The sequence below is a fragment of the Bombina bombina genome, chromosome 2 (genome assembly GCF_027579735.1).
Source record: "Bombina bombina isolate aBomBom1 chromosome 2, aBomBom1.pri, whole genome shotgun sequence".
Classification (NCBI taxonomy): domain Eukaryota; kingdom Metazoa; phylum Chordata; class Amphibia; order Anura; family Bombinatoridae; genus Bombina; species Bombina bombina.
In genome coordinates this window covers 346831479-346854814 of record NC_069500.1, presented here as the reverse complement: position 1 = coordinate 346854814, position 23336 = coordinate 346831479, and the positions used below count along the sequence as shown (strand labels likewise).

Genomic DNA, 23336 nt, shown 5'->3' with positions numbered 1-23336 from the left:
TATCTAAATATGCTCAGTAGCTGCTGATTGGTGGCTGCACATAGATACCTCATGTGATTGGCTCACCCATGTGCATTGCTATTTCTTCAACAAAGGATATATAAAGAATGAAGGCGTATCCTAGCCACTGCCTCACCATCCTGTGACGTCACTGCACGTCACTGGTCTTGTTAGAATGTGTCATACCTCAAGCAGCAAGAGACTGCTCACTGTTCCCCCAACTGAAGTTAATTCCTCTCAACAGTCCTGTGTGGAACAGCCATGGATTTTAGTAACGGTTGCTAAAATCATTTTCCTCATACAAACAGAAATCTTCATCTCTTTTCTGTTTCTGAGTAAATAGTACATACCAGCACTATTTTAAAATAACAAACTCTTGATTGAATAATAAAAACTACAGTTAAACACTAAAAAACTCTAAGCCATCTCCGTGGAGATGTTGCCTGTACAACGGCAAAGAGAATGACTGGGGTAGGCGGAGCCTAGGAGGGATCATGTGACCAGCTTTGCTGGGCTCTTTGCCATTTCCTGTTGGGGAAGAGAATATCCCACAAGTAAGGATGACGCCGTGGACCGGACACACCTATGTTGGAGAAATTCACTATACAGGTAGCCCTCAGTTTATGCTGGGTTTAGGTTCCAGAAGGAATGGTTGTAAATCGAAATTGTTGTAAATTGAAACCCAGTTTATAATGTAAGTCAATGGGAAGTGAGGGAGTTAGATTCCAGGCCCTTCTCAAAATTGACATAAGTAACACCTAATACATTATTTTTAAAGCTTTGAAATGAAGACTTCAAATGCTAAACAGAATTATAAACCTAATTAAATAATCACACAACAGACTGTATCATCAAACTAAGTTTAATGAACAAAAACATTTTTTTACTTGCACTTTTCTGCAAACAGTTCTCTGCATTGTTAGCATGTTAGATAATATTGGGTCTGCACCTATTCTATGCATTTCAATCTGGACTGATTAAGCAGTTAGGCACCCTCACCTCAAGCAGCTGGGCAGGAAGATAATAGGGAAGTGGCTGCTAGATCTTGCTGCTTTGAAAGCTGCTCGATAGCTAATGTCTGTTCTGTGTACACAGATTAATTTCAGACCTGCTAAGCTTGCAACACAAGCGGACAGCTGCATTACTGGCTATTTTAATTAGTGCACTGCTTTTCAATAGCAGTCACATGACTGAAAAAAAAGGTTGTTATTCTGAAACGGTGCAAATTGAACCGGCGTAAACTGAGGGCCACCTGTATATATAATATATATTTCAAATCTCAAGTAATGCAGCAGATATCTTAGACATTAAGAAACAATTTTTTTTAAAAAAATTTGGGAACTTTGGCTATCCTATACAGCAACTATAGGAAGACATCTGAGTCAAAATTAAACTTGCTCTAACGTGCATAGTCCTTTTTTATAGCCAGTTCATTCTGAACATTTCCAATTGGGCTGTACTAATATATGACACATAACTGGGGGTATCTTTTATTTTTTTCCCCTCATGAGAAATGGGGGATAGTGTAGACCCACAGCTTAGATTTATTCTTGTGTTTTTCTTTTTATTATTAATTTTACTATGTGGCATAATGTACACAGTGAAATAGATCAAAAGAGTCATGTGTCTGTTTTGTGAATATACTTTATTGTTGTTCATAACATGGAAAATGCCAATCACCTAACCAATGTATTAACTCTATGGGGGCAGTAGCCCCAATGGAGTCCCTATCTCTTTATGACTTCATACAATACACATACATGTAATGTTCCACACATAAAAGAGAGGATTAGCCACTTTAAAATGATGTGTCTTATGCCCTTCAAGATAGCAGGTGATTTACACAGATATTTGAATTAACTGTATACTATGTGTCTCTTACCATGCTTTGGGCTTAAAAGAGACAATATCACCCTAAACTAAGCACTGTAACTGGGAAAGAGACTCATCTTTTAAAAAAGAAGTTGCCCCAGCTGATCACAATGGCAACAATCACCACTCAGAACCATAGACACGGTTCAAATAACACACAGACAAACTTGAAACATCTTACTGGAAAGCAGCAATCCTCATCATTCAAGTGAGTAGAAGTGTGTCCATCCAGCTGCTAATTATCTTAACAAAGACAAAATACGCGTTGGTCCTATTTTGGGGTTTTTGGACATTTTTAAGAGGCTTTCATTTCCCCCTCTTCAAAGAAATATATCATTAAGTCCCAAATTTGAAAGAGTGAGATACAAAAATTAAAATAAGGGATATCAAACCCTTATAGCAATCATGTGATCGTCATAGCAATAATGATAACCCATAATGATAACCAGAGCTCAACCACTAGCCTCATTGTTTTGTATTGTCGATGTTAGCAATCATAGACCTAACTAGGATTATTCCTGTTTCAACTATTTTATAGATAGATATAGCTATGCAAAATGAGTGAGTTTGGACAAGGTAGGAACAAATGCTCGGTCTCTGTAAAAAGATATACTTTGTGTGGATTCCACACAAAAAAATTATGTATAAATGCAATGAATGTCAAACAACTTAAAAAAAAGCTCCAGCACAGAGGTGTGACATTGGTTCAGCAGCCATTTATACCTCTCCAAGACACTGATCAATTGGCTTGTTAGATCACACAAATCAACTGTATCAATGTACTGATCCCTCTGGTTGCTATATCTTTTTTAGCCCACAAATTGCCCGACTGTCTTAACCATAAACTGTTGGTTAATTTTCATAATTTTAGTTGAAGGTGCAAAGTACTGTTTTATAATACTGTATTTATATTTTTAGTACAACAAAATCTACAAAAAACATAAGTTAAAATATGTATCCTTCATTTTAGCAAACATCGTGTAATTTAAAGCATTAAGATGTTTTGCTATAATGAGCCTGATATCTGTAAACACTCATGTCCAATAAAATAAAATAAAAAACTAAACACTTTCATTTACACCGAAGTACAACACATAATAATAATATAGTGAGAGCAGAAACACTGTTTAATTATCTAAGAAACTGGAAGCAGAAAGAGTGGATTTATGTTACTGATCCAACAGAATATAATATAAGATTGTAGATAAATTATTATACTAGACGAATATTAAACAGTTTGTTTATTATATATTCTTACCTTCTGCCAGTTTGTAAGGTGAAGGAAGGAGGACACCTCCCATATCAAAAATAACAGCTTTATATCCACAGGTTAATGCATGACTACATCTTAAAGAATTCTTCAGAAGAAAATGTGCGTTTCTCAATATTCCAATTGCTCTGATGGAGCGCAGACAAGGAAATTGCAGTACTCTTGTTATTAACATTATTAAACCTGCACGATAAGAACAAAGGAATCACTTTTACAAATGCTTATAAAAACTAAAATATTCATAATACCTAGACAAGTCACACAAGAACAATCAAAAAAGTTATTTTGTTAAGTTATGCCAATGGAAATATTTAGTAAATATATTATGGAGAGACATGTCAGTAAATAGTAAAACAAATATATTTCAAGTATTAAGTATTTCAAGCACTTTAAATTGAATGATAAAAGTAAATTGGAAAGTTATTTAAAATTGCATGCCCTATCTGAATCATGAACGTTTAATTTAGAATATACTGTCCCTTTAATATATTTTATACATGATTTTAAACAACATTTTGCATAATTATTACTTATGAGTTTAATATATAAAATGTCAGCACTTGATATATTTTATATTCATATAGGCATCTTTTATATGTAAAATATCAGTCAGCAAAATTCTTAATAATTCAAATGAGTTAAAGGGATACTGAACCCAAATGTTTTTCTTTCATGATTCAGTCAGAGCATACGATTTTAAAAAACTTTCTAACTTACTCCTATTATCATTTTTTCTTCTTTCTCTTGGAATCTTTATTTGAAAAAGCAATAAAGTAAGCTTAGCAGCCAGACCACAGACCATTTTTGGTTCAGCACCATGGATAGCGCTTGCTAATTGGTGGCAACATTTAGACACCAATCAGCAAGACCTACCCAGGTGCTGAACCAAAGATGGGCTGGCTCATAAGCTTACATTCTTGCTTTTTCAAATAAAAATACAAAGAGAATGAAGAAAAATTGATAAAAGAAGTAAATTTGAAAGTTGCTTAAAATTGCATGCACTATCTGAATCATGAAATAAAGAAAAATGGGTTCAATATTCCTTTAACCCCTTAGTGACCAGACCATTTTTCAATTTTCTTACCCTTAACCCCTTAATGACCACAGCACTTTTCCATTTTCTGTTCGTTTGGGACCAAGGCTATTTTTACATTTTTGCGGTGTTTGTGTTTAGCTGTATTTTTCCTCTTACTCATTTACTGTACCCACACATTATATACCGTTTTTTCTCGCCATTAAATGGACTTTCTAAAGATACCATTATTTTCATCATATCTTATAATTTACTATAAAAAAAAATATAAAATATGAGGAAAAATTGAAAAAAAAAAAAACACACTTTTTCTAACTTTGTTCCCCAAAATTTGTTACATATCTACAACCACCAAAAAACACCCATGCTAAATAGTTTCTACATTTTGTCCTGAGTTTAGAAATACCCAATGTTTACATGTTCTTTGCTTTTTTTGCAAGTTATAGGGCCATAAATACAAGTAGCACTTTGCTATTTCCAAATTTTTTTTTTTCAAAATTAGCGCTAGTTACATTAGAACACTGATATCTTTCAGGAATCTCTGAATATCCATTGACATGTATATATTTATTTTTAGTAGACAACCCAAAGTATTGATCTAGGCCCATTTTGGTATATTTCATGCCACCATTTCACCGCCAAATGCGATCAAATAAAAAAAATTGTTCACTTTTTCACAAATTTTTTCACAAACTTTAGGTTTCTCACTGAAATTATTTACAAACAGCTTGTGCAATTATGGCACAAATGGTTGTAAATTGTTCTCTGGGATCCCCTTTGTTCAGAAATAGCAGACTTATATGGCTTTGGTGTTGCTTTTTGGTAATTAGAATGCCACTGCGCACCACACGTGTATTATGCCCAGCAGTGAAGGGGTTAATTAGGGAGCATGTAGGGAGCTTTTTGGGGTAATTTTAGCTTTAGTGTAGTGTAGTAGACAACCCCAAGTATTGATCTAGGCCCATTTTGGTATATTTCATGCCACCATTTCACCGCCAATTGCGATCAAATAAAAAAAAAAAACGTTAAATTTTTCACAATTTTAGGTTTCTCACTGAAACCATTGACAAACAGCTTGTGCAGTTATGGCACAAATGGTTGTAAATGCTTCTCTGGGATCCCCTTTGTTCAGAAATAGCAGACATATATGGCTTTGGCGTTGCTTTTTGGTATTTAGAAGGCCGCTAAATGCCGCTGCGCATCACACATGTATTATAGCTAGCAGTGAAGGGGTTAATTAGGTAGCTTGTAGGGAGCTTGCAGGGTTAATATTAGATTTAGTGTAGAGCTCAGCCTCCCACCTGAAACATCAGACCCCCTGATCCCTCCCAAACAGCTCTCTTCCCTCCCCCACCCCACAATTGTCCCCGCCATCTTAAGTACTGGCAGAAAGTCTGCCAGTACTAAAATAAAAACAGAATTTATGTTTACCTGATAAATTACTTTCTCCAACGGTGTGTCCGGTCCACGGCGTCATCCTTACTTGTGGGATATTCTCTTCCCCAACAGGAAATGGCAAAGAGCCCAGCAAAGCTGGTCACATGATCCCTCCTAGGCTCCGCCTACCCCAGTCATTCGACCGACGTTAAGGAGGAATATTTGCATAGGAGAAACCATATGTTACCGTGGTGACTGTAGTTAAAGAAAATAAATTATCAGACCTGATTAAAAAAACCAGGGCGGGCCGTGGACCGGACACACCGTTGGAGAAAGTAATTTATCAGGTAAACATAAATTCTGTTTTCTCCAACATAGGTGTGTCCGGTCCACGGCGTCATCCTTACTTGTGGGAACCAATACCAAAGCTTTAGGACACGGATGAAGGGAGGGAGCAAATCAGGTCACCTAAATGGAAGGCACCACGGCTTGCAAAACCTTTCTCCCAAAAATAGCCTCAGAAGAAGCAAAAGTATCAAATTTGTAAAATTTAGAAAAAGTGTGCAGTGAAGACCAAGTCGCTGCCTTACATATCTGATCAACAGAAGCCTCGTTCTTGAAGGCCCATGTGGAAGCCACAGCCCTAGTGGAGTGAGCTGTGATTCTTTCAGGAGGCTGCCGTCCGGCAGTCTCATAAGCCAATCGGATAATGCTTTTAATCCAGAAGGAGAGAGAGGTAGAAGTTGCTTTTTGACCTCTCCGTTTACCAGAATAAACAACAAACAAAGACAAAGTTTGTCTGAAATCCTTAGTAGCTGCTAAGTAAAATTTGAGAGCACGAACTACATCCAAGCTGTGCAGCAAACGTTCCTTCTTTGAAACTGGATTAGGACACAAAGAAGGCACAACTATCTCCTGGTTAATGTTTTTGTTAGAAACAACTTTTGGAAGAAAACCAGGTTTAGTACGCAAAACCACCTTATCTGCATGGAACACCAGATAAGGAGAAGAACACTGCAGAGCAGATAATTCTGAAACTCTTCTAGCAGAAGAAATTGCAACCAAAAACAAAACTTTCCAAGATAATAACATAATATCAACGGAATGTAAGGGTTCAAACGGAACCCCCTGAAGAACTGAAAGAACTAGGTTGAGACTCCAAGGAGGAGTCAAAATTTTGTAAACAGGCTTGATTCTAACCAGAGCCTGAACAAAGGCTAGAACATCTGGCACAGCTGCCAGCTTTTTGTGAAGTAACACAGACAAGGCAGAAATCTGTCCCATCAAGGAACTTGCAGATAATCCTTTTTCCAATCCTTCTCGAAGGAAGGATAGACTCTTAGGAATCTTAACCTTGTCCCAAGGGAATCCTGCAGATTCACACCAACAGATATACCAAATTATGTGGTAATTTTCTGGTTACAGGCTTTCAGGCCTGAACAAGAGTATTAATAACAGAATCTGAGAACCCTCGCTTTGATAAGATCAAGCGTTCAATCTCCAAGCAGTCAGCTGGAGTGGGTCGAACGGACCTAGAACAAGAAGGTCTCTCAAAGGTAGCTTCCATGGTGGAGCCGATGACATATTCACCAGATCTGCATACCAAGTCCTGCGTGGCCACGCAGGAGCTATCAAAATCACCGACGCCCTCTCCTGATTGATCCTGGCTACCAGCCTGGGGATGAGAGGAAACGGCGGGAACACATAAGCTAGTTTGAAGGTCCAAGGTGCTACTAGTGCATCCACTAGAGCCGCCTTGGGATCCCTGGATCTGTACCCGTAGTAAGGAACTCTGAAGTTCTGACGAGAGGCCATCAGATCCATGTCTGGAATGCCCCACGGTTGAGTGACTTGGGCAAAGATTTCCGGATGGAGTTCCCACTCCCCCGGATGCAATGTCTGACGACTCAGAAAATCCGCTTCCCAATTTTCCACTCCTGGGATGTGGATAGCAGACAGGTGGCAGGAGTGAGACTCCGCCCATAGAATGATTTTGGTCACTTCTTCCATCGCTAGGGAACTCCTTGTTCCCCCCTGATGGTTGATGTATGAACTTGGCCCTCGCTAGCCGAGGCCAAGCTTTGAGAGCATTGAATATCGCTCTCAGTTCCAGAATATTTATCGGTAGAAGAGATTCTACCCGAGACCAAAGACCCTGAGCTTTCAGGGATCCCCAGACCGCGCCCCAGCCCATCAGACTGGCGTCGGTCGTGACAATGACCCACTCTGGTCTGCGGAAGGTCATCCCTTGTGACAGGTTGTCCAGGGACAGCCACCAACGGAATGAATCTCTGGTCCTCTGATTTACTTGTATCTTCGGAGACAAGTCTGAATAGTCCCCATTCCACTGACTGAGCATGAACAGTTGTAATGGTCTTAGATGAATGCGCACAAAAGGAACTATGTCCATTGCCGCTACCATCAAACCTATCACTTCCATGCACTGCGCTATGGAAGGAAGAGGAACGGAATGAAGTATCCGACCAGAGTCTAGAAGTTTTGTTTTTCTGGCTTCTGTCAGAAAAATCCTCATTTCTAAGGAGTCTATTATAGTTCCCAAGAAGGGAACCCTCGTTGACGGAGATAGAGAACTCTTTTCCACGTTCACTTTCCATCCGTGAGATCTGAGAAAGGCCAGGACAATGTCCGTGTGAGCCTTTACTTGAGGAAGGGACGACGCTCGAATCAGAATGTCGTCCAAGTAAGGTACTACAGCAATGCCCCTTGGTCTTAGCACCGCCAGAAGGGACCCTAGTACCTATGAGAAAATCCTAGAAGCAGTGGCTAATCCGAAAGAAAATGCCACGAACTGGAAATGCTTGTCCAGGAATGCAAACCTTAGGAACCGATGATGTTCCTTGTGGATAGGAATATGTAGATACGCATCCTTGAAATCCACCTTGGTCATGAATTGACCTTCCTGGATGGAAGGAAGAAGTGTTCGAATGGTTTCCATCTTGAACGATGGAACCTTGAGAAACTTGTTCAAGATCTTGAGATCTAAGATTGGTCTGAACGTTCCCTCTTTTTTGGGAACTATGAACAGATTGGAGTAGAACCCCATCCCTTGTTCTCCTAATGGAACAGGATGAATCACTCCCATTTTTAGCAGGTCTTCTACCCAATGTAAGAATGCCTGTCTTCTTATGTGGTCTGAAGACAACTGAGACCTGTGGAACCTCCCCCTTGGAGGAAGCCCCTTGAACTCCAGAGAATAACCTTGGGAGACTATTTCTAGCGCCCAAGGATCCAGAACATCTCTTGCCTGAGCGAAGAGAGAGAGTCTGCCCCCCACCAGATCCGGTCCCGGATCGGGGGCCCGCATTTCATGCTGTCTTGGTAGCAGTGGCAGGTTTCCTGGCCTGCTTTCCTTTGTTCCAGCCTTGCATAGGTCTCCAGGCTGGATTGGCTTGAGAAGTATTACCTTCCTGCTTAGAGGACGTAGCCCTTGGGGCTGATCCGTTTCTGCGAAAGGGACGAAACTTAGGTTTATCAGAGATAATCTCTTTCAAGTCAGGGCCAAAGAGTGTTTTCCCCTTGAAAGGAATGTCAAGCAATTTGTTCTTGGAAGACGCTTTAACCAAAGCGCTCTGCGCCGCAATAGCAAACCCAGAATTTTTTCGCCGCTAACCTAGCCAATTGCAAGGTGGCGTCTAGGGTGAAAGAATTAGCCAATTTAAGAGCACGAATTCTGTCCATAATCTCCTCATAAGAAGAAGAATTACTAATAATCGCCTTTCCTAGCTCATCAAACTAGAAACACGCGGCTGCAGTGACAGGGACAATGCATGCAATTGGTTGTAGAAGGGAACCTTGCTGAACAAACATCTTTAGCAGACCTTCTAATTTTTTATCCATAGGATCTTGGAAAGCACAACTATCTTCTATGGGTATAGTGGCGCGCTTGTGTAGAGTAGAAACCGCCCCCTCGACCTTGGGGACTGTCTGCCATCAGTCCTTTCTGGGGTCGACTATAGGAAAACAATTTTATAAATATGGGGGGAGGTACTAAAGGTATACCGGGCCTGTCCCATTCTTTACTAACAATGTACGCCACCCGCTTGGATATAGGAAAAGCTTCGGGGGGCCCCGGGGCCTCTAAGAACTTTTCCATTTTACATAGTGGTTCTGGAATGACCAGATAATCACAATCATCCAAATTGGATAACACCTCCTTAAGCAGAGCGCGGAGATGTTCCAACTTAAATTTAAAAGTAATCACATCAGGTTCAGCTTGTTGAGAAATGTTTCCTGAATCTGAAATTTCTCCCTCAGACAAAACCTCCCTGGCCCCCTCAGACTGGTGTAGGGGCCCTTCAGAAACCATATCATCAGCGTTCTCATGCTCTACAGAATTTTCTAAAACAGAGCAGTCGCGCTTTCGCTGATAAGTGGGCATATTGGCTAAAATGTTTTTGATAGAATTATCCATTACAGCCATTAAATGTTGCATAGTAAGGAGTATTGGCGCACTAGATGTACTAGGGGCCTCCTGTATGGGCAAGACTGGTGTAGACGAAGGAGGGGATGATGCAGTACCATGCTTACTCCCCTCACTTGAGGAATCATCTTGGGCATCATTTTTACTAAATTTTTTTATGACATAAAATACATATAGTTAAATGAGAAGGAACCTTGGTTTCCCCACAGTCAGAACACAATCTATCTGGTAGTTCAGACATGTTAAACAGGCATAAACTTGATAACAAAGCACAAAAAACGTTTTAAAATAAAACCGTTACTGTCACTTTAAATTTTAAACTAAACACACTTTATTACTGCAATTGCGAAAAAGTATGAAGGAATTGTTCAAAATTCACCAAAATTTCACCACAGTGTCTTAAAGCCTTAAAAGTATTGCACACCAAATTTGGAAGCTTTAACCCTTAAAATAACGGAACCGGAGCCGTTTTTATATTTAACCCCTTTACAGTCCCTGGAATCTGCTTTGCTGAGACCCAACCAAGCCCAAAGGGGAATACGATACCAAATGATGCCTTCAGAAAGACTTTTCTATGTATCAGAGCTCCACACACATGCAGCTGCATGCCATGCTGTCCTCAAAAACAAGTGCGCCATACCGGCGCGAAAATGAGGCTCTGACTATGATTAGGGAAAGCCCCTAAAGAATAAGGTGTCTAAAACAGTGCCTGCCGATATAATCATATCAAAATACCCAGAATAAATGATTCCTCAAGGCTAAATATGTGTTAATAATGAATCGATTTAGCCCAGAAAAAGTCTACAGTCTTAATAAGCCCTTGTGAAGCCCTTATTTACTATCTTAATAAACATGGCTTACCGGATCCCATAGGGAAAATGACAGCTTCCAGCATTACATCGTCTTGTTAGAATGTGTCATACCTCAAGCAGTAAGAGACTGCACACTGTTCCCCCAACTGAAGTTAATTGCTCTCAACAGTCCTGTGTGGAACAGCCATGGATTTTAGTTACGGTGCTAAAATCATTTTCCTCATACAAACAGAAATCTTCATCTCTTTTCTGTTTCTGAGTAAATAGTACATACCAGCACTATTTTAAAATAACAAACTCTTGATTGAATAATAAAAAACTACAGTTAAACACTAAAAAACTCTAAGCCATCTCCGTGGAGATGTTGCCTGTACAACGGCAAAGAGAATGACTGGGGTAGGCGGAGCCTAGGAGGGATCATGTGACCAGCTTTGCTGGGCTCTTTGCCATTTCCTGTTGGGGAAGAGAATATCCCACAAGTAAGGATGACGCCGTGGACCGGACACACCTATGTTGGAGAAAGCTATATTTGTTTTGTTTTTTTTGTTTGTTTTTTAAAACATATTTACATATGCTGCTGTGTACGATCCCCCCTTAGCCCCAACCTCACTGATCCCCCCCAAACAGCTCTATAACCCTCCCACTCTAACTTAATGGGCGCCATCTTGGGTACTGGCAGCTGTCTGCCAGTACCCAGTTTAGAAGAAAAAATGTTTGTTTTTTTAATTTTTTAAACTTTTCTGTAGTGTAGCTTCCCCCCACACAAAACCAACCCCCCACCCCTCCACGATCTCTTTTTGTGCTTTTGCACAAACAAGATTAGGCCACTTTTTACTAAAAACATTTTCCGTAGTGTAGCGGTTCCCACCCGCTCCCGCCCCGTGCACGCCCCGCCCGCCACCCTCCGTGCGCGCCCCCCGACGGTCCCGCCCCCCTTGACGTCACACGGCACACCGATGGCTGTCCACCCGCCTCCCAAGTCGGCTCCAAACCCACCAACAATACCGGCCATCGATGTCCGGTGCAGAGAGGGCCACAGAGTGTCTCTCTCTGCATCGGATGGCCATGTAAGGTTATTGCAGGATGCCTCCATATTGAGGCATCACTGCAATAACCGGAAAGCAGCTGGAAGCGAGCAGGATCGCTTCCAGCTGCTTTCCACACCGAGGACATGCAGGGTACGTCCTCAGGCGTTAACTGCCTTTTTTTTGAGGACGTACCCTGCACGTCCTCGGTCATTAAGGGGTTAAAGGGACACTGAACCCAAAATTTTTCTTTCAGATAGAGCATGACATTTTAAGCAACTTTCTAATTAAATCCTCTTATCACATTTTCTTCATTCTCTTGGTATCTTTATTTGAAATGCAAGAATGTAAGTTTAGATGCCGGCCCATTTTTGGTGAACAACCTGGGTTGTCCTTGCTGATTGGTGGATAAATTCATCCACCAACAAAAAAAGTGCTGTCCAGAGTCTGAACCAAAAAAAGTAGATGTTTTCTTTTTCAAATAAAGATAGCAAGAGAACAAAGAAAAATTGATAATAGGAGTAAATAAGAAAGTTGCTTAAAATTGCATGCTCTATCTGAATCACGAAAGAAAAAAATTTGGGTTCAGTGTCCCTTTAACCCCTTAACGACTGAGGACGTGCAGGGTACGTCCTCAGAAAAAAGGCAGTTAACGCCTGAGAACGTACCCTGCACGTCCTCAGTGTGGAAAGCAGCTGGAAGCGATCCTGATCACTTCCAGCTGTTTTCCGGTTATTGCAGGATGCCTCGATATTGAGGCATCCTGCAATAACATTTTTTACCCCTCCGGTGCAGAGAGAGCCACTCTGTGGCCCTCTCTGCACCGGACATCGATGGCCGCATTCGTTGGTGGGTGGGAGCTGAAGTGGGAGGTGGGTGGGCGGCCATCGATGGCTTCTTGGTCAGAGAGGGGGGCGGGATCGGGGGCGGTATCGCGGGGGGCGCGCACGGGCGCGCGCGTGCACGGGGGGTGGTGGGCGGGCGCGTGCACGGGGAGGGAGCGGGTGGGAACCACTTACACTACAGAAACGGTTTTCTTTATTATGGGGAGAAAGGAGGGATAAAATCCCTGATTTAAAGTCATCTAAGGGATCTGGGAGGGGGTGGGGGATTAGTCTGGGGGGGGGGAAGCTACACTGCAGAAAAACCAAGAATAAAATAAAATAAAAACATTTTTACATGCAAACTGGGTACTGGCAGACAGCTGCCAGTACCCAAGATGGCCCCCAATAAGGCAGAGGGGGAGGGTTAGAGAGCTGTTTTGGGGGGGATCAGGGAGGTTGGGGGCTAAGGGGGGGAATCTTACACAGCAGCATATGTAAATATGCTATATATAAAAAAAGGATACCTTTTATTTTAGTACTGGCAGACTTTCTGCCAGTACTTAAGATGGCGGGGACAATTTTTGGGGTGGGGGAGGAAAGAGAGCTCTTTGGGAGGGATCAGGGGGTCTGATGTGTCAGGTGGGAAGCTGATCTCTACACTAAAGCTAAAATTAACCCTGCAAACTCCATACAAGCTACCTAATTAACCCCTTCATTGCTGGGCATAATTCACGTGTATGTCCATATATGTCTGCTATTTTTGAACAAAGGAGACCCCAGAGAAGCATTTACAACCATTTGTGCCATAATTGCACAAAATGTTTGTAAATGATTTCAGTGAGAAATCTAAAATTTTGAAAAATTTAACGTTTTTCTTTATTTGATCGCATTTGGCGGTGAAATGGTGACATGAAATATACCAAAATGGGCGTAGATCAATACTTTGGGTTGTCTACTACACTACACTAAAGCTAAAATTACCCCAAAAAGCTCCCTACATGCTCCCTTATTAACCCCTTCCCTGCTGTGCATAATACACGCATGGTGCGCAGTGGCATTTAGCGGCCTTCTAATTACCAAAAAGCAACGTCAAAGCCATATATGTCTGCTATTTCTGAACAAAGGGGATTCCAGAGAAAAATGTACAACCATTTATGCCATAATTGCACAAGCTGTTTGTAAATAATTTCAGTGAGAATCCTAAAGTTTGTGAAAAAATTTGTGAAAAAGTGAACAATTTTTTTTATTTGATCGCATTTGGTGGTGAAATGGTGGCATGAAATATACCAAAATGGGCCTAGATCAATACTTTGGGATGTCTTCTAAAAAAAATATATATACATGTCAAGGGATATTCAGGTATTCCTGACAGATATCAGGGTTCCAATGTAACTAGCGCTCATTTTGAAAAAAAGTGGTTTGGAAATAGCAAAGTGCTACTTATATTTATTGCCCTATAACTTGCAAAAAAAAGCAAAGAACGTGTAAACATTGGGTATTTCTAAACTCTGGACAAAATTTAGAAATTATTTAGCATGGGTGTTTTTTGGTGGTTGTAGATGTGTAACAGATTTTGGGGGACAAAGTTAGAAAAAGTGTGTTTTTTTCCATTTTTTCCTCATATTTTATATTTTTTTTTATAGTAAATGATAAGATATGATGAAAATAATGGTATCTTTAGAAAGTCCATTTAATGGCGAGAAAAACGGTATATAATATGTGTGGGTACAGTAAAAGAGTAAGAGGAAAATTACAGCTAAACACAAACACTGCAAAAATGTAAAAATAGCCTTGGTCCCAAATGGACAGAAAATGGAAAAGTGCTGTGGTCATTAAGGGGTTAAGGACCAGGGCTATTTTTACATTTCTGCGGTGCTTGTGTTTAGCTGTAATTTTTATCTTACTCATTTACTGTACCCACACATATTATATACTGTTTTTCTCACCATTAAATGGACTTTTTAAATATACCATTATTTTCATCATATCATAATTTACTATAAAAAAATTTTTTATAAAATATGATGAAAAAAATGGGAAAAAAACACACTTTTTCTAACTTTGACCCCCAAAATGCGAACAAATAAAAAAAATGCTAACTTTTTCACAAATTTTAGTTTTCTCACTGAAATTATTTACAAACAGCTTGTGCAATTAAGGCATAAATGGTTGTAAATGCTTCTCTGCAATCCCCTTTGTTCAGAAATAGCAGACATATATGGCTTTGGCGTTGCTTTTTGGTAATTAGAAGGGCGCCAAATGCTGCTGTGCACCACACTTGTATTATGCCCAGCAGTGAAGAGTTAATTAGGGAGCTTGTAGGGTTAATTTTAGCTTTAGTGTAGAGATCAGCCTCCCACCTGACACATCCCACCCCTGATCCCTCTCTAACCCCTCTCAAACAGCTCTCTTCCCTCCCCCATCCTACAATTGTCACCGCCATCTTAAGTACTGGCAGAACGTCGGCCAGTACTAAAATAAAAGCCTTTTTTTTTTAGCATTTTCAGGCAATGGAAAGGACCTTGACGTGGTGAGTGCTGGGTGTTTCTATGTGTTGTATTACTTTTTATTTGTAATCCCCCTTGTTTCTTGCACCCATTCCGGACTGGGGTTAACTGCCTGTGGCTCTGGTGACATCACTGCTTTTTTGGAGTGCTAATTAGCACCCAGGGTTGGTGCTGCTGAGTCACAGGATGTGTACCTGATCCGGTCTTCGAGTGCAGTTCCCTTCCATGTTTTATATATATATATATATATATATATACATATATAGTTTTTGCTGTGTAGGTTCCCCCCTAACCCCCCAGATTCACCCAAAGAGCTCTCTTAACCTCCCCCCTCTTCCAATTTGTGGCCATCTTAGGTACTACCCAGTTTCTAATCAAATTTGCTCTTTTTTTTTTTTACCCCATTTTTCCGTAGTGCAGCTGCCCCCCTCAATATCCTACCCCCTCCCAGATCCCTTTACCAATAATTATTCCCCCCTCCCTCTCCCTCCTACCCCTTAGGCATTGTGTGCACTCACTGCACTATGTAGCAGTCTCGCGTGCACACTCCTGCCCCTCCTCCACAGAGTGTCTCTCTCTGCATTAGTGGGTAAAAAAAGGTATTGCAGTGATGCCTCAAAATCTTGCATAGTAAAAGAATTAGACGCACTAGAAGTACTTGGCGTCGCTTGAGTGGGCGTTAAAGGTTGTGACACTTGGGGAGAATTGGATGGCATAACCTGATTTTCTTCAGACTGAGAATCATCCTTAGACATACTTTTATCACCTAAAATATGTTCTTTGCAGTGTAAGGCCCTTTCAGTACAAGAGGGACACAATGTAAGTGGGGGTTCCACAATGGCTTCTAAACACATAGAGCATTGACTTTCCTCAATGTCAGACAAAATTGAGGCTAGTAATAACCACAAAAATTTGTGAAAACACTTTATTTATTGAAAAAAACACCAATTTTGAAAAACGGTACTGCGCCTTTAAGAGTAAAAAAGCGCACAATTTTTCCAAATCTGCTTCAGAATGCTATTAAGCTTACAAATTTAGCATATATCCTTCTTATATTGTAGCCTAATATTGCACCACAAGTAAGGGACAAATTAACCTCTAAAAAACGTTATACCTAAAACGTTATGAAAACAACTTAAAGAACCCCCTGCACCTTGCCACAGCTCGGCTGTGGCGCTTACCTGCCCTCAGGGGTCTAACAAAGGTCTCACTATGACTCCGGTGACCTATCTCTCAGTTTGGGCCCAACCGAAGCCGATGCCTTCTTGTGAAAATAAACTGCGCATATGAGGTGCGAAAATTAGGCCCCGCCCATCATATGCGATGTAATGTCAGCCTAAAAAAACACAAGGAAGCGGTATAGAAACTAGCTATGTGGATTTAAGCATCCGAAATGTACAATAAAGCCATGTGAACCCCCAGTACAATGCCCAACATCAGTGATCATTAACCGTTTGAGCAAATAAAAACGTTATGCTGCCCCAGTGTCTATCCATGCTGCCATCCTTTTCTTGCTGCATTTAGCCCATAATAATTCATACACAGGTCTCCAGTAATACCCCTTCTTATGTCTATAGGTTTACTGCTTACCCCTTCCCTCTTGGGAACTATGTCAGCCTGTTCTGAAATATCACAGTCTCTTCAGAAATAAATGACTGAACATACCTCAATGCTTGTAGCATGAAAACGTTCCCCACACTGAAGCTTCTCTAATACTCCTCAGCCATTCTGAGGGAACTCATATGGATCTTAGTGACATCTGCTAAGATCATCAACCTCCAGGCAGAAATCTTCTTCCATATGCTGCCTGAGGAAAAATAGTACTCACCGGTACCATTTAAAATAAAAAAATCTTGATTGAAGAAAATAAAAACTATCATTTTAACACCTCTTTCACTTTACCTCTTCCTATTACTAGTATAGGCAAAGAGAATGACTGGGGGTGGAGAGCAGGGAGGAGCTATATATACAGCTCTGCTGTGGTGCTCTTTGCCACTTCCTGTTAGCAGGAGGATAATATCCCACAAGTAAGGATGAATCCGTGGACTCGTCGTATCTAGTAGAAGAAATCTATTACTATCTCTCTTATCATAATAAACATATACATTGCGTAGTAAGAAAACATATAGGTTACAACATACCCAAAATTATTACAAATGGGCGCAGCTAACAAGAATATAATATGCATAATAACTGTAGGAAGTAAGAGCTATGAGTGTTACATAAAATCGTGAGCGTATTATTGTCATACAATCTCACATTCAGCGTCATATTGTACAGAACATTTAAACAAACTGATATATAAACAACATCGGATCTAGATCATTAGTAACTCAGCTACGCTCTCATAAAGATAAACTTAGTGGCAGTTAACCCAATCCCAGTGTTCTCATCAAAAGCTCAGGGTCTATAATTTCCCATATAGCAGAGAACTGTATAGTTATGTCTGGTGACTGGGGTAAATACCATGGCGACCCATCCAGAACTTCCATACTATCCTCCATAAGTATGGCTTGAGACAAGATAGGTAATAATCCATACTCTCTGGATTCTCTTTATGTACAATAGGGATTAGTCTGAAACCTGGAGCTTCCCCTTGAGGAAGCCTGGTCTCCGTGCAGTCTCTGTGCCATTCACCGCATCATCGCTGAATCTGAGCTGCTTTGCAGCTGACCTCACTTCTCTCAAATGTAATCGTCCTCTCATGATGGCATATCACTCTGCCGGTATTTCCAATGCGCCATTATCCCAATGTACCAGTGCTGCAGATAAAATATGGCTATCTGGATACTGTAGTATCTCCTGTGTCCTGGCCGCTAAGCTCTCTCCCCGAGATAACCCTGCTAGCAGGGCTTCAAACTCTTGGCATAACTCTCGATACTCTGTTATACGCTGGGCGTTCAGACAATCTAGCAGGGCAGCTTCTGTCAGAGAGGCAGTAGAGGCTTGTTTTCTTTCAACAAAAACTATGTTCGAGGAGATCAACAGTGTTCTATTGCGTGCAGCACCCTCTCTAAGATAGCCCTACCGCCAGGCTCCATCTTCTACCACTGCTTGCCTACACACGAGACAAAGTCTCCCTGCTTGCCAGTCTGGTCTCTAGGGTGGTATTGTCTAGCCACCAAACCTCGGGGAGCTGGTAATTAGGTAGTTCCAATAATGGTGTCCTCTCTCAACAGTCGCGACTTAACCAAAGCACCAGCAGGTATATTTTGGTTAGTTGGTATGTGATATCAAAAGATGACAGTTTTGGGGGCGCAGCTACGCCATGCTGGAACATGGACTCTCTCTGAAACAGCTCCGGAGCTGTCAGTGCTTCTAGGCGATTATAAAAGCTGTCAAACTAGACCAAAACCAAGGAACTCTGCATACATGAGCTCCCTATACTAACAGGATATCCAATCTGCCCTCCATAACCCACGGAAACAACGGACAAACCGAAGGGATAAGGAGACAGGTGGAGGGAGGGATAAAACAGGCACCATCTTAGCTGCACTTTGTCGGCTGCTTGCAACACAGGAGGCCTACACGTGGATATTAACAGAGGTGTGTAATCCACACACCGGAGGATCGTCCTACTTCTTGATCTGACAGCAGGCTTTGTTCCTTTGGGGGTCTGTGAGTGAGAGGTGACCGTGGCCTTATCGAAGGAGATTGGGGATCACCGGCAGGATCCAGACTGACACATGAGTGAGTAGGTGTGTGTGGTGTGGAGCTGAGGGGCCGTGATAGGGCTAAATCGGGAAGACGGATATTTACAGGGGCCAGGTACACAGGTATATAAAAGACATTCCTAACAATACCTTAGCAGAATCGCTGGAACTAATAAACGGCCTTTCAGACACTGGCCTTGTGTTAAATCTCAGACACAGGCCCATACACACCCTACCAGCATACTATCTGTATATGGAAAACAGTCCCCCCAGGGCTACAACTGATACCAAACCCTACCTCCCCGACTCTTCTTGTACCCAGATACCCTGATTTGGTCCCAGGTTGCTGAGGATTATGGCCGCTAGAAAAGGAAATAACAAAGATAAACAGCCTAAATCCCTGTCTCTGGCCCCTTTGGTCTCCTCCTTCTTTCATACACAGGACCACGCAGAGTCTGAGACCCAGCAACCGCAAGAACTGCTCCCACCTAATCCAGGTACTGCCATGCTTGTCTCCCCTCAGGACCCTCTGAATTCCTTGCAAACGCAAATAGCAAGTCTCCCCTCTAAAACGGACATTGAATAACTGAAATCCTTTATAAAGGTGGAAATTAGAGACTTGAAGAAAGTCCTAAATGACCTAGGATCTAGAATGGAGTACTTGGAGCAGGGACAAGACCATCTTAATAACATGGTTAGTTATAATACACAGCAGCTGTCCATCCAGGATTCCATGATCCAAAACATACAAGATAAAATAGAAGATCTTGATAACCGCGGAAGGCGGAACAATCTGAGGATCAGGGGCATACCAGAAGAGATATCACAGGAGCATCTCAAAACTTTCGTAAAGGACTTCTTTCACTATTTGGTACCACAGGCCCCACGTATTCAAGACGATGACATAGAAAGGGTTCATAGAGCCATGAGGCCACCTGCCAAGTCTCCAGCACCTCCTATGGGTGTCATCCTAAAGTTGTTAAAATACACAACGAAAGATAATATTTGGAAGGCTGCAAGGTCCAGGCAGATAATCTCATTTAAAAATTACAACCATCAGGTTTATTGGGATCTATGTCCTCAAACGATACAAAGCAGAAGAGAGGTCTGATTTATAACAAAAACACTTCAAGAAAATAATATACGGTATCGGTGGGGATTTCCTTTCAGCCCCATTGTTAACCACAATGGAACACAACTAACATATACAAGTTTTGCAGACCTGGACACTCTAGCCAAGAAGCTGAACCTAACTTTTGAATCCCCCCCCCCCCCCGGAAAGGATCATAGATGTACCACCACGATTGTTGGACACAGATAGAGATAATTCTAAAGAACATCTGCGTTCTGCCTGAAACAGAGTGCAATCGAAGAGACAAAAGACAGGACCAGCATCGTCATCTGACACCCCTTCAGCCTGAGGGATTGCATGACCCCCAATCTGGCTACTTTACTTGATCCCTAGCCAAATGTATGCAAATGCATGGGCTCCAGGACTTGACTCCTATTAAGGATTTCCAGGTGGTTGCAGAGTGGGGTATAGTATTGTTTTCACCTGTTTTCATTGACTTTTTGCCGAGAGCTTACCTCTCTTATAGCGACATTATCAAGTTCTCCCCCACAACTACTTATTATAAGATTCTCCACAACGACTACTTATTATAAGACCCTGGTTCAAACCCCATATTTTAATCACCAGTTTGTTTCATATTTGTTTTCCCAAGGTCTATGACACGCTTTACATAATACTTATTGTTCATTGATTATCATAGAATGCTACCTGACATCATTCCATCCCCTCAGGATGGTGTATAATAGGATAACTACATACACCAAATGCCACTGTACTTATTGCAAGTATATTTTGTTTGTTTGTTTTGTACTCTTTGCAGGTTTTTTCATTGCAACATGCCTTAATTGTATCAAATGTTTCAGGCATTTAGTTAAATGTTTACTTTTCTTTGTACTCCTTGCAGGTTTTCTCATTGCAACATGCCCAAATTGTTTTAAATGTTTCAGCTGTTTAGTTCAATGTTTGCTCTATGTAAGGTGTTTACTTCCAGGACACATCTGTTCCCGTACTTCGTGCACAAACGAGGTTAGCCTCAGACTTGTCCCAGATACGCTAGGGTCAGGTCACGTTAATTTAAATAACCACTTTCGCTCCAACCTCACTATTGATGTCCATCCTAGACTTGTCCCAGAGAACCTAATAGGACATGATACCCTTCTTAGAAGTCTCCCACACCAGCCCGTACAATCTAACCGTATAGCATATATACTCATACTTCGAACCGATAATGATAGGTGATCCCATGACTATTAAAATACTTTCTCACAATGTCAAGGGTCTCAACATTCCTCAGAAGAGGTCCATGGCTATTAAAGATTATAAACGACTAAAAACTGACATAATCCTATTGCAGGAAACACACTTCAGAAAAGGATGTGAGCCCCTTAGGAAATTTGGTCAAGTGTACCTAGTCTCCCACAACTCCAAACACAATGGGGTGGGCATCCTGATGAAAAATAACATACCGTTCCACCTTTCTAATATGTTTAAGGATAGGGAGGGGAGACTATTGGTCATAACAGGAGAACTCTACAATAAAACAATAACATTAGCCAATATATATGCTCCAAACTCAAACTCCTCACAATTTTTCAACTTTGCCTGTAATAAAATTACTGAACTTGCTAAAGAGAGCTTGGTGGTAGTCTTGGATTTTAACCTAGCTTTAGACCCAGAAATAGACTGCTCGACAGGTAGCTCATCGGCTCCCCAAAAACTGCTGAAACAGGTTAAACTACATATTTCAAAAATGAACGTACACGACACCTGGAGAATTTACCATCCTAGTACGAAAGATTACACAAACTACTCTCATCCTCATCAAAGTTACTCTAGGATAGATTATCTCCTGATAGATTTCACCAGTCTAGCGCTCGTCCAGACCACAGACATATCCCCCATAACATGTTCGAAACACGCAATGATCAGCTGCTCAGTAAAATGGCCCCCATCACACAAACACGACCGATCCTGGAGACTTGACGAAACCTTACTAACTGACCCCCTAACCTGAATCCAAATCAATAAATCTTTGGTCTCCTACTTTAACGACAACATCACTATGGATGTTGGGCCTCACACTATTTGGGAGGCACATAAGTGCGTGATTCGAGGAGAGCTAATAGCTATTAAGGCAGTCCAAAACAAACAGAGATCACTACTCTTAACTAATTTAATTGAGGATCTGGATAAGCTGCAGACCATACACAAGAGATTCCCCAAAGCCCACTCACTCATTGAAAACATACAACATAAAAAGAATCAACTTAATTTATTACTTGGAACAGAGGCTAAGCGTAGGGCACTCTTTCTAAAAAAAAGATACTATGAGGGAGGGAATAAACAGGGTAGACTACTAGCACGACTACTGAGGTATAGGTCAAATAAAAGATACATTATGTCCATCAAAGATAATAAGGGAAAGTCGTGGTCTTCCTCCAGAGACATTGCGGAGGAGTTTCGAAAATATTACGAAAAACTCTATAACCTTGAGCAAACAGGTACCCCCCGAAACAGACAGATATCATAGAGTATCTCTCCCATCTAAATTAAAATAACCAAAGTATATAGCGAAACAGCGAGGACAAATTGAAAGGGCTCATATTTATTTTATGTTCATGATTACAACATATATGTCTGGAACAAATTTACACAAAACTTGTATAAGGTAAACTTGAGAGATGCTCCTTTAAGTATTAAAACGGAGAACCAATGTACGTAAACAATCATTTGTTTTGTATTTTATGATAATGCTGTTCAATGTTTCCTTTTTTCAAATGTGAAAAATACTGTAATTTCTAAAGTTTCTCAATAAAAAAGATTTTGGAACAAAAGATGACAGTTTCAATTGTTGATGTGTTGATTGGAAAAACACCCTAAAAGAGTTGAATTTTTTACTTTAAAGACCTGAATATCTTATCTTTTTCAGCATCATGTCCAGCTTTTGTCCAACAATATTATGACAGAAGCTTATAGTAACCATCAAAGGTTGTGCACAAGAGGTCTGCTATGTCAGATACAGCTTGCATTTTAAATAGGACATAAATCAATATCATTGTATTTTAGAGATGCCAAAAACACTTTCAATTGAGTGGTCTCTTCTCATTATCTTTCTGGAATTATCAAAGAATAAAGTTGGGGAGAACAGAAACAAACTTAAACAGCCATTATAGTCATAAAATAGCATGCTCTAGTCTGCTAGAGCAGGTAATTTTTTAAACTATCAACCCTAGACTACCATGTGTTTTATCCCTGCAAATAGTCACATTTTAAATGAGTAGTCTATGGACCATGGTCTATCACCGATAGTCTTACAATTACATGATATACAGTGTTCTCCATAAAAATATTTCACCAGCCAGGTGGTATTATGAAGTAGCCGGGTGGTATTATGAAGTAGTTTCCTGCTATCAAAAGCACACATTAAATGCATAATTTAACATAAATGTA

General features: G+C 40.8%; 1 protein-coding gene across 2 annotated transcripts in view; it reads right to left on the bottom strand.

Moving 5' to 3' along the window:
• Positions 1 to 23336, bottom strand: part of ACAD10 (acyl-CoA dehydrogenase family member 10) — a 392348-nt gene that overhangs the window by 345949 nt on the left and 23063 nt on the right. For both annotated transcript variants that reach the window (XM_053701717.1, XM_053701716.1), the window contains exon 2: positions 3131 to 3325. In XM_053701717.1, the coding sequence (XP_053557692.1) occupies positions 3131 to 3317 (187 nt within the window). In that variant the 5' untranslated portion in view covers positions 3318 to 3325. The remainder of the gene's footprint in view (positions 1 to 3130; positions 3326 to 23336) is intronic.